Genomic DNA, 11,070 nt, shown 5'->3' with positions numbered 1-11,070 from the left:
TGTACATATCTGCTTCAGTGCAGCTGCAGAGGAGGGTGAGGATGGGGCCATCTGCACTGCCCATATCCATGGTACTTTAGTGGTTCCAGCTCTCTCTCCTTCTTTTCTTCCTTCTCCAGGAGTATAAACCCCTTTTCCCTGCAGAAGCAGTTTGAAGCTTCCCAAAAAACCCTGTAAGAGGAGGACAAGTGACATGCTGGGCTGACTGAGGCAGCAGAGCAGACAAGACAGGAGATGCTGGTGGGTAGTGCTGCCATCTGGGTGCACCATGGTGGCCACACTGCTTCATTCCCCCTCCAGCATCCTCCTCCTTCTCCTTCATCCCCCAGACTCGAGGCAGGGCTGACAAGCAGAAGCTGCAGGTGATGCTGAAGGGGCTCTGCTGGGTGCTGAGTGACCAGGAATCACAGTTTCTTTCCTGGTTCCATCGCCTGTGATGGAGGTTGGAGGAACAGCAACATGGTGAAGCTGTTGAGATGTCATGGATCCAGCAATGCCATGCAGAGCTCCAGGCCAAGTGCCAGCAACCAGATGGTGACCTGCTATGGGTGAGACAAAACTTAGCCCCAGAATCTGTTCCCCCCCTTTTTGCTTTTATTTACAGGAAAGCAGCCCTAAGCATCTTTCTCCCTTCCTCTCCAGGATGTCTGAACCACCTTGAACAGGTATTGGAGCCAAAAACATCACCAGTTTTAGCCCCAAGCCCTCCATTTTTTCGGATCTTCTTCTCTCCCTGTGTTCTTTTCCTCTGGGATTTTTGCTTTGGAGCTGGAGGGGGTTGATAGTTAATCCCAAACTTGGTGATGATGGGGGAATCTTCCATCATATCTTGCAAGTGTGGGATCTTCGCCCAGGTGAGTAAAGATGTCCCAGTGGTTTTCTAGCAATGGGGAAAGGAAATTTGGCATCAAACACCCCAATTTACTCCTCTTGAGGTGCACAGAGAGGAAGGTACAGCCATCACTGCTGTTGATGTCAAAGCTGGAAACAGCTTGAGGATTTTAGTTGAAAAACCAACATGCTGGCAGAGGCAGTGACATTTTAAAGGTGCTCAGAGGGTAAAAACTGGGAAAAAATGGAATTAATTAAGCAAAAATGGGAAGGCAGATTTGGCTGGAAAGTGAAAGCATCACAGATGCTCATTTATTTAAAAGAAAATCAGGAATTTATTCCTGATTAGCCTTAAGGGATAGAAGACTGAAGGTGGGAGGTGCAGAATGCTGTTGATGCTTAATTAGCACCCAAATTAGGACACTAATTATGTGTGGAGAGAGGTGATGCCCTGATGAAGGGCGTTGTGTCGCCCACCTCTGGTGGTCTTGCCTTCTCTGTGCAGCAGGGTGGATATGGGGAAGGCCCAGGGCAAGATCCAGAGGTAAAAATCTTTGGGGTTGTCTTCTATTTCCAGACATCTTGGAGTGCTTTCTGGAGGAAGACTCAGAGGGGTACCAGAGAGGTGAGTCTGGCTTCAGGGACTTACTGGACTCCCATTTGGGTTCAGTGCCTGGAGCTGATGCTCTGGTGCAATTTTTGGAGGTGATTCCAATGCATAGAGGCTCCTGAACATCCCTGTCCCTGCCAGCAACCATGACCCTGGACCCAGCCACAGCTCACCCCAAATCCTGGTGTCATTGGATGGCCGGACTGCAGGCCATCATGAATCACCCCCAGCTCCTCTGCTCTCAGGAATGGAGAGTTTTGAGTCTCTCTGCTGTGTTTTGGGTCAGCAGGACCTTGTGGGGAACTGTCACTGCTGGGCCATGAAGGTTTGTCGCGGTCCCGACTAGGCACTGGGGGTGGCTTGGGAATTTGTGTCCCATAAGGGCTGCTTTGGTCTCAGCCCCAAATGTGGGGTTTGGGCCGTGGGGCAGTGCTGGGGCAGCTGCAGGCTTTCACGTGTCCCAGCCCATGTCTCTGCCCCACAGCCACACTGTCCAACGCATTGAGGTGGCTGCGGATTACGCTGGCGGGCGGGTGGCTTTCCATGATGCTGATAGTCGGACTGAAGTCTTTGCCTTTCCCCCACCCACTTTCACAGGGGAATGACTCTGGCCACTGCTCTGTCTGGGCAAGGGGCCAGCTTTGCTCACACTCTGTCCCTGATTTCCCCAAAAATCTACTAAGAACCTTGCAAGGGCAAACACTTCCACCACCCCAGCAAACACTCCACTCAACAACAAACAGCCCCACTCTTCCCCCAGACCCATTTAATTTTCCTTATAACATCTCATTTAACAATCATATTTCACTCTTTTGCTTCTCAGTGGGAGAACAGAGGTATTTTCAGTTCCTCAGCTGTTTGTCAGTGGAAGCATGGACCAGAGAAACAGGGAGAATGTCCCTAAAAGCTCTTCAAAAACTCATCTGGAAGAAGAAAATGGGCTTTGCTTGTGCTGCTAGATGTCTCATAATAAGGTTTTGCAAGTGGAAATTTTTCTGCTTAGGATTTGCAGAGAATTTAGGGGAAGTGGGTTAAAACCATGTTTCATATCTCTGAGGATCACTCAGGATTGGGCCTTTTCAGGGTTTTGTATTCACTGCCAGGATGTAAGCAGGGAGAGAGGTCACAGACAGAATTTCATCCCCCATTTCACTGCCTGCAAGTGGATGGAAGGGGAACAAAACTAAATGAACTGGTATCTTGAAGCAGCAGAAGGTTGTTGCTAGGGTTCAGCCATGGAATAAAGTGCTGTTATCAGCAAGCCCAGACAGGACTGGGCAGGTCTCTGCCTCTTGCAGTCCCAGTCACTCCTTTGCTGCCAGAATTGCCTCCCCATCCACATACAGTCCAGCTTGGTCTGAGGAAGAGGAGAAACTACCAGGAAAGGCAGCAACTTTTATATTTGGGACCTGAATTTTAGACAAGGGCCCTGACAAAACACAGGTCACAGCTAAACCCACATTACAGCCCTGCTCAGTTTTATAATTAGTTTTTTCCCTGTTTGGCTCATGGTGAAGTTGGTCTTTCCTTGAAAGACAAGGTCCAGTGATTTGTAAAGCAAAGCACTTATTTGCAGCATCCTGCTCCAACAGATGAGCTTGCAACACTCCATCCACTTTTTGTCTGAAAATATTTATGTATATTTAATTTGAAAGTCCATACAAAAAAACCCAAAACCCCCTGCCTTTTTGTGTAACTCAATAGCCCTGCAGCTGGCTCTCTGGCATTGGGGTGGCAAGGAAATCAGCCTCTCTTTGCTCAAGGGCAGCTCAACAGCATCCTGTCAGCAGATGGGAGGGGCAGATGGTTGGCTGTGGAGGGTGCACAGCCCCCACTCCTTGAGCAGAGCCAGCAGATGCACCTTGCAGCTCTGCCACATGGACCCTTGGACCCCAAAACCCTCCTGAGTGGCAGGCACACCTCATACCAGCCCATGAAAGAGGCTGTGGGGAATACCTGAAGGTTTTTTTTCCCCACAGGAGTCAAAGTTTTTTCCACAAAGGTGGAGCCTAAGGTGCATTTTGCAGGGATTTGGGGCTTGAGGATAAACATTCCTGGGCAGAGTTTTAGCCACTGCCTCCTGCTTCTCTCCATGCTGCTCCTCTTCCACTGACTCCTCAGGATCAGACCGGCTGGGAACCGTGCACCCAAGGGAAGTGCAGCAGGCATGGAGGGGCAAATCTGAGTGAGGACTGCAGGCCCTCCATGATGGTGGGGGTGTTAATCTTCTCCTGCTCCTCACTGAGGTCCATTGTAAGTGGAAAGAGGTGGATTTTGGGGATGGGTTTACAACTGTTTAACTTTTTATCAACTGTTAATAATTTTTTGGTGTTGATGGGTGCTTATAAAAATAGAGATCAAAAGGCAATTGTTAAAATCAGCATCTTGTTACATCCAGAAGGCAGAAAATACAGCTCCAGGGCAACCGGGGGGGGGGTCTGTGTTTTTAATCCTCCGGTTTTGGGTATATTTGCTCCATTATGGGCCTTCTCCCCAAGGGAGCAACTAGCACAGTGGGAGATGGGGATTTTCTACCTCGAAACAATGCCCACAGAGAAGAAATCCCCAAATTAGAGAGAAACTTCTTAAAGAAATGGTGGGCTCTGCACTGCTGCCTTGAGGAGAAAGTGCTCCCCAACCCCTTTTTTTTTGCTGGGGGTTGATAAACCCCCAACCCCTTTGTTTTTGAGAAGACTTGCCTTTTAAGTGAAAATAAGACTTGTTTTCAGCACTAGCAGTGGACATGGGGAAGAAACAGCTCCAGAAATATCCCTAAACCCTTCCAGAATTAACCTATATGCTGCTTGAGGGTGAAGGAAGGCTTAAGTTTTTCATGTGTGACCAGTTTGCCAGTTTGCCCAGTCCCCCCCTTCCAGGGGCCTTTTCCCCTTTTCCTACCCAGTTTGTTGGGATAAAATTTGATAATTTCATTTAATTTTTTACATTTTATAATTTCTCCTGCTCTGAGAAGAGGCTTTTTCTCCCCAGAATGAAGCAAAGCAGGATGTTTCCCCCTCCAAGTCCCTTCATTGCTCAAAATCCCCTCCAAAAAGCTACATCTGAGGGTTTATTTAAGCTAAAAGGGCCCTTTTTTAACATAGGATGAAACACTATAGTGCATTATGGGGCCTCAGCAACATGAATAGAGCTGATAGCTGCGTTGAGCAAAAAAGATCTGAATTTTGGCTAATTTTTAGTTTTTGCCTTCTATTCTGTAAAATTGTCACTCTGTATGGACCCGTGCTTTAGACTTGAATTTCCCACATAGAGGAACTTCCCCCTGGAGCTACAGTGAGCCAGCTGTGCTTTGCTGCTCACGCAAATCCTCCACACAAAAACTCACCAAACTCCAAAAAAAAGTATGAACTGAACTTTGTCTTTAAATAAACTGGTTGAGCTCAGTGATTTATTGTGTCACTCATAACCTGGAACTGGTGTCTTAAACTAGGTGGTTTTGAGCCACACTGCAGTGTTGCTCCAGGTGGGACCCTCCAGGGAATGGGGACAGCCAGAGGTGAGGATATTCAGGGAGAAACTGATCTATGAGAACAAAGACATCTAGGATGGGGGTTGAGACTTAGCGGGAAAGGGACCTCTGTGACTGGCTGGGGACCCAGGGGGGTCAGGGAGCTCTGAGGCATGCAGATGACATGCAGTGTTGTTGCAGGTGAGGGGTGGGTGGCATACCCACAATGAGGTGGGCCCGTACCCAGCTCCATGACCCTCTGCTCCCCCTGCACACTTTTGCTGGGTCAGGGCCAGAGTTCACAACTCACGTCTAGCCTCAACAGCCAGCCCAGGGGAAGAACGAACTTCATACTGGCACCAGTATAAAGATTGTTTGACCAGCAGTGATTGATGTGACTGCTGGTGTGATATAAAATAATGATGCCAAGAAGCAGGAGGACACTGATAGTTCAAAGCAGGTCCAAGCCCACTGTAAAGACCAGATTAATCCTGTAAATGCAGTGTCCTGGGAGGAGTCAGGAAGGTGCACTGGTTTCCAGGCCATAGGGAGGTACTCCAGTTCACTCCTCACCCAAAGTGTAAATCATGGATGATGATGATGATGATGATGATATTAAATCCTGCCCTGAGCCTGATGTGGGAGAGGGAGCAGTGCTTCTTGGGCTTATCTCAAGTTCCCGCAAGATGTGTGGTGCTGCTGCAGCCTCACCAAAGCTCAGTTCAGGGGCATCAGCAGCATGGGTGGGGGGGCTACACCTTTTGCACCCCCACAGCCCATGGGTTGGGGCAACCCCAGCCCCTCCACCTGTCTCAGGGACACCCCCCACATACCCACATGACCCAGTCTGGGGCCTCACCCCAAACTCTACTGCTCCTGTCCCCACCAAAACTTCGCCTTCCCTGTGGCACCTGTCCAGCTTTAGGGTAGCAGCTCTGAAGCGAGAGGTTAGTTTTGAAATCAGTCTTGCTTAGAATATCTCAAACACAGCAGGTCAAAATATTTTTATTAACTTGAAAAGAAATCCCTTTGGGCAGCTGTCCTGGCCCTGTATTTCATGCAGGGTTCCGAGCATCCAGTCACATCTACCTGCCTGGCTACTGGTTCCATCCAGGGGGACTGGATTTGCAGTGCCCGGGATCAGTGTTTGACATCTGAATCTGGCTGGTCCTCTTCTAAGGTGGTGGGGCCTGGGGATGAAGGACAGAGGTAAGCGCCTTGAAGCCCAGGGGCATCTGCATGGCCGGAGACCCTCAGGGACAGGGTACTGGCCCCTGCCCTCCAACATATGGGCTGTTTTCCCACACTGGCCAGGCCATCTCCACACTGCACTCCATCTTGAACACACCCAAGACCCTCCTGGCACCTGCCCAGGTGTGCAGACAGAGCCCACCCATCACCAGCAAACAGCTGGTGCTCTCTCCCCCCAGCACGGGTGCCCTGACAGGCCATACCCAGTTTATCCTGTGCCTTCTTTTCCACCTCATCCATGCAGTCATCTGTGCTCAGCAGCTCAGTCACGCTAGGCTGGGAAGGAGAGAATGGCTGGCTGCAATGTGCGGCTCAATTCCGCATACAAGCAACACTCCCCACCCATCTCTCCTGGAGGAAACTGAGGTAGGGTGGCTTTCAGATGCTCAGCATCTCTCTCCCAGCCTTGTTCCTCCCTGATGTTCTTCCCTTCACCATCCCTACCTTTTTGGAAAGGTGTAGGACATCCTTGAGTGGTGCACTGGATGTGTCCTGACCCTTGCAGCTCTGCGACTTGAGGAACTTGCTATTGACCAGCTTCCTGAGGGATGGAGCATGGAGATAGATGCTCATTGTCCAGCACTGTGGTACCCTGAGCTTCATCCCACTGTGCCAGAGAGGGGAGCAGAGGGTGCTCCCTACTGACACGTGTCCTTGCTGACTCCCCAACAATTGCTGCAGGAAACCCATGCCTGTCCCAGTGCGCTGAGTCCCCACCAAGCCTGAGGTCAGGCTGAGACCAGATACAACTGATAATATCTGGCTTCAGTGCCACTGAGACCAGGGCTTGAGCAGTGCAGTAGGGGCTTTAAAAGCCCGGACACCTGGGGCAAGTACAGCTGACCCTCTGCTCCTCTACCCTACCCTGCCCTGCCCAGGCCCCTGGCCCCCTCTGCCCCCCATTCAGGGCAGAGATCTCCCTTGCCAAGGCAGGACTGTCCAGCATACCAGAGGCCAGTGATGGTTCCCCATGTCCCCTACCTGCGACCGTGCTGTTGTGCTTGCTCCTCTGTGGCGCTGGTAGAGGGGTGTGGAGCGTGGCTGCAGGGCAGCGATGGAATCAGTGGCAGTGTCTCAATGTGCCTGGGGAGGGCAGGAGCCATGGGTGGGTGACAAGGGACAAATAAGCCACCCCAGCTTGGGGCAGAGCACCAAAACCCATAGACTTGTACCCCACAGCACCACTCTGCCTGCTGCCCTCAGGGAGGTGTTCCTGGAGGGAACTCCACATCTGAAAGACATGGCTTCAGAGGGGGCTCAGCAGACCCCTCAGCAGAGTCTAACCCCTGTGCCTGAGACAGCAGGGCACAACCACACCCATCCCTGTCCCACCCACACAGCCCCCCAGTATACCAGTGCTGGGCGCTACTCACGGGCCAGGCACCTGCATGTTGAGCTGCCGGTCGCAGGACAGGCACTTGAAAGGGACCAGCAGCTGCCTAAGGGAGAAGGGGCTGAGTGAGCTCCTGACAGGGCTGCAGTGCACACAGCCAGCAACTCACAGGCAGCAACAGGTGCCAGGCACACAGGCAGGGAGCCTCAATGTTTGCACGGGGAGCTGTGGCATGTTGAGCCTGGTTTTCTTCCCACCCAAGGGGACAAGTGCTTGCCTTGGCAGCACTGGAACTGCTGAACTGTCTGTGGCCCATAGCTGCCCAGAGCAGGCAGGGATATGATGGGAAGGGGGCAGGCACCTACACTGCCATCCAAACCAGCTCTTCCCCTGGTGTCATCGCCTTGTCAGTGCTCACAACTCCCCTGCATCTTGCCAAGGTGGGCAGGTCATGACTGAGGCCTGTGGCACCATATGTTGCACCCTTGCCCAGGCAAACAACCCTCTGTTCTCCATCCTTGAACCTCTGCACCCACCCCAGTTCTGGTTTGCACAGCTTCATTTTGCAGATGCCCATTCTTGTGCCTCCTTTGATGAGGGGAACCTGATAACTGATGGGTGGAGAAGGTGCAGCTGCTTTGTCAACATCTCTGTAGTTTGTTGGCTACATTGTTGTGATGCCAGGGTACCATACAGGAAGAAACGAGGCCAGTGCTGTTGCCAAAGCCAGTACCATCCCACTGCACTCACTTCTTCATTCCAGCAGCGTTGTCAATCTCTACCGTCAACTCATCCTTGAGATCCTTGATGATCTTTGCCCAGTTATCCTCTAGCTGCTTCTGGAAAGGCCCAAGCTCCAGGCGATCCAGCTGTGGACAGATGCATAGTCTTAACCAGCTGCTCCAGGATGGAACATGGTAGTCCACAGGGAAAAGCCAGCAGACTGGGAAACCTGAGAGGGAGGCTGCCTCAGGCTGCAAGGCCCCCATGGAGCCAGTTTTGTACCATGGGGATAAGGCACTCCTCACCTTGGAGTCCAGGGCATCACTGACCCGCTGCTGGGCCTCCTGCCAGCGCTGCTCCTGACCTAGCACCCCCCTCAGCAGCTCCCGCATCCTCTCCTCCAGATGCTCCATGGTTTCATCAAAATGGGCGCAACTGACTTTGCTGCCCAGGGCAGCTTTGTCCACTTTCTAGCGGGGAGGAAGGAAAGAAGGAGAGCAGTGGGGACAGGGCAGAGGTACAAGAGGCAGGGCCAGCCTCAGTGTGTTAGGGATAGAGGCAGAAACATTCCTGTGGGGCCATCGTGCCCTTTTCAGGGCTGTGTGGCCTGCTAACCCCAATACCCCCATGGGGTCAAAGGGACTTAAAGAGATGGACAGAGGGACCTGGGAAGAGATCTGCTGCCAGTCTAGAAGTACTCACACCCTCCCCCTTCCCCATCCAGCCAGTTTGCCATTTTGTGTCCAAAGGGCAAAGTGCATTTGTCACCCTGCCCAAGATCCCTTGGGCTGAAGATGGACCTCTCAAGACCATACCAGCAGCAACAGGTCCTCCTTGTCTGCTTTCTTCTCAAGACCCTCCAGGGACCGGAACAGAGCCTTCCAATGCAAAAAGTATCTCATGACACCACAGCAGGGTCAGAGCTGTGTTCTGGCCAGCCAGGGCTCCCTGCTCTTTGGGAAAGGCCATTTGAACCAACAAAGGGCTTGCGAGCAGCTGGGCAGGGGATCAGACCTCTGTGTGATCAGACCAGCCTTGGTGTGCCTGGGGGATACTTTGACCCTCTGGGGGTCAAGCCACCAACCTCGATATCTCTCTGATGCTGGCAATGGTCATCCCGGAGGCTCCCTGTGACATAGCTGAGCTGCTCGCAGTCCCCTTCCACACGCACAACAGTGGCCTGGATGCTCTTTAGCAGCTCCTCCTCCTGCTCCAGGGAGAAAGATGACAAGATAGTGTCATGCAAGGGGTATCTGACTGCCCTCAAGGACAGATCTGGGTTACTTGGCTATGCGCACTCAGTGCCAGCTGGACATTTGTATCAAGGCTTTAATTTCCTGCCATACTGCCGACCTGTCCAAACCAAGCTGGGGGGTAGCAAGGGGCTGCTCTACATTACAGTGAGCACAGACAGAGTGTCCTGATACAGCCCTCCATGTTGCCAGCTGCCCACCTGGGTCTTCTCTGGCAGTGACCTCTGCACCTGCTGTGGCACCAGTGAGTCCACCTGCTGCTGGAGCCTTTCACAGCGGTGTAGGAGCTTCCTCACAAGCTTGTTGTCTGTGTGTGACTCTCCCTGCTGCTGCTTCCCAGTCCCCATCATTGCCCTCAGCTCATTCAGCTGCAGAAAGGGAAGGAATAGATTTTGAGATAGAATGGAGGCAGCCAGCAGAACCTGGTGCCCAGATGGCCCTGACCAGGCAGGGAATGTGGCCAGGAACCCCACAAGGAGCAGCCTGCCATTCAAGACAACAGTTGGAGTGCTGCCTCCAAACCTCACCTGATCCTGAAGCTGGTCATCTGTAACCATCTGCTGCAGTATGGCCTTGGTAATATTCTGTTCCTGTCTCAGCTCCTTCTGCTCCTGCTTAATCTCCTGCAGTGCAGGCCTAGCCAACAAGATGAGGGCACAGGCAGGCTGAACCTCCACAAGGCCACCTGGGAGGTGAGCTTTGCTCCCCAAATCTGATGCTCCTGGATTGCCACACTCCATACCTCCCGGCTCCCCTGCAGCCCCATAGGATACAAAATCCTCTCCCCATCCTCTTACTCCAGCTCTAGGGGGATCTCCTTGGTGCCATCCACGTCGCACTCGGCTACAGTCCCACCCAGCTTTCCAAGGGCATCCTGCAGCCGTCTGACCTGGGAAGGGTGGTAGTGGCAGAGTCAGAGCATGGAGACCCCATGGTCTCCTTTGCCTGACTCCTCTCTGCCAACTCCCCCTGGCATTCTTGCTGCCCCCTTAGGGACTGATATGGGCTTACCTTCTCCTTCTCACCCTGCAGGTCTCTGGCCAGGTTCTGCAGGGAGGACATCTGGCCCTGGAGCTCAGATAGGTCACTGAGGATGCTCTCCATAGTTGGAAGGCCTGCTTGGAAACCAGGCTGTGTCACAGTGGTGCCACTTTGGGCACTGGGGGTCTCTGTCTACGTCCCAGGGGGGGTGCTCTGCATACCAGGGCTCTGCCCCAGCTTGTCCATGTCTGAAGTGTGGGGCTTGACAGGGGCAGGCTGGCCGTGGAGGACCAGTGGCTGGCCAGCAGCATCCTGGAGGTTCCCCTGGAGTGGAGTGAGAAGAGGAACTACAATCAGGACCCCGAAGCATCCACAACTGAGCTTGTGCCCAAGCCAGAGAGACCCTGGGTGGGCTGTGGCTGCCAAGTACAGGTAGATCTTTACCTTCTTTCTTTCCACATTTTCCCTTTTTTAGGGCTGTTTAGTTCAAAATGCCTCAGCAACCCTTTGGCTGAGGCAGGCAGTGACCTCTACTGCCAGGTTGATCTGCAGGCAGAGGTGGGGGCCTCCTAGTGGGCAAGGCTGAGTTTCCATGCTTCCCTCACAGGACACCCTTCCCACT

At 52.6% G+C, this 11,070-nt stretch overlaps 1 protein-coding gene and 1 long non-coding RNA gene across 2 annotated transcripts in view; one reads left to right on the top strand and one right to left on the bottom strand.

Moving 5' to 3' along the window:
• The first annotated feature begins 413 nt into the window (after nt 1–413).
• Nucleotides 414–2,373, top strand: LOC115948401. The gene is made up of 4 exons (XR_004082221.1): nt 414–548; nt 643–665; nt 1,409–1,456; nt 2,265–2,373. It is a non-coding gene; the product is annotated as an uncharacterized LOC115948401 (long non-coding RNA).
• A 3,532-nt stretch (nt 2,374–5,905) lies between these two features.
• Nucleotides 5,906–11,070, bottom strand: part of LOC115948404 (glutamine-rich protein 2-like) — a 6,100-nt gene continuing 935 nt past the window's right edge. Inside the window, exons 4-17 of the mRNA XM_031060773.1 lie at nt 10,670–10,772; nt 10,479–10,582; nt 10,265–10,356; nt 9,995–10,103; nt 9,668–9,835; nt 9,299–9,421; nt 9,030–9,092; nt 8,520–8,684; nt 8,242–8,360; nt 7,532–7,597; nt 7,140–7,241; nt 6,603–6,699; nt 6,362–6,434; nt 5,906–6,097 (exon numbers count right to left, since the gene is read on the bottom strand). Of these exons, the coding sequence (XP_030916633.1) occupies nt 6,048–6,097; nt 6,362–6,434; nt 6,603–6,699; nt 7,140–7,241; nt 7,532–7,597; nt 8,242–8,360; nt 8,520–8,684; nt 9,030–9,092; nt 9,299–9,421; nt 9,668–9,835; nt 9,995–10,103; nt 10,265–10,356; nt 10,479–10,582; nt 10,670–10,772 (1,434 nt within the window). The 3' untranslated portion in view covers nt 5,906–6,047. The remainder of the gene's footprint in view (nt 6,098–6,361; nt 6,435–6,602; nt 6,700–7,139; nt 7,242–7,531; nt 7,598–8,241; nt 8,361–8,519; nt 8,685–9,029; nt 9,093–9,298; nt 9,422–9,667; nt 9,836–9,994; nt 10,104–10,264; nt 10,357–10,478; nt 10,583–10,669; nt 10,773–11,070) is intronic.

This window comes from Geospiza fortis, unplaced genomic scaffold (assembly GCF_000277835.1).
Source record: "Geospiza fortis unplaced genomic scaffold, GeoFor_1.0 scaffold491, whole genome shotgun sequence".
Taxonomy (NCBI): Eukaryota; Metazoa; Chordata; class Aves; order Passeriformes; family Thraupidae; genus Geospiza; species Geospiza fortis.
This window is presented reverse-complemented; position numbering and strand designations above follow the sequence as displayed.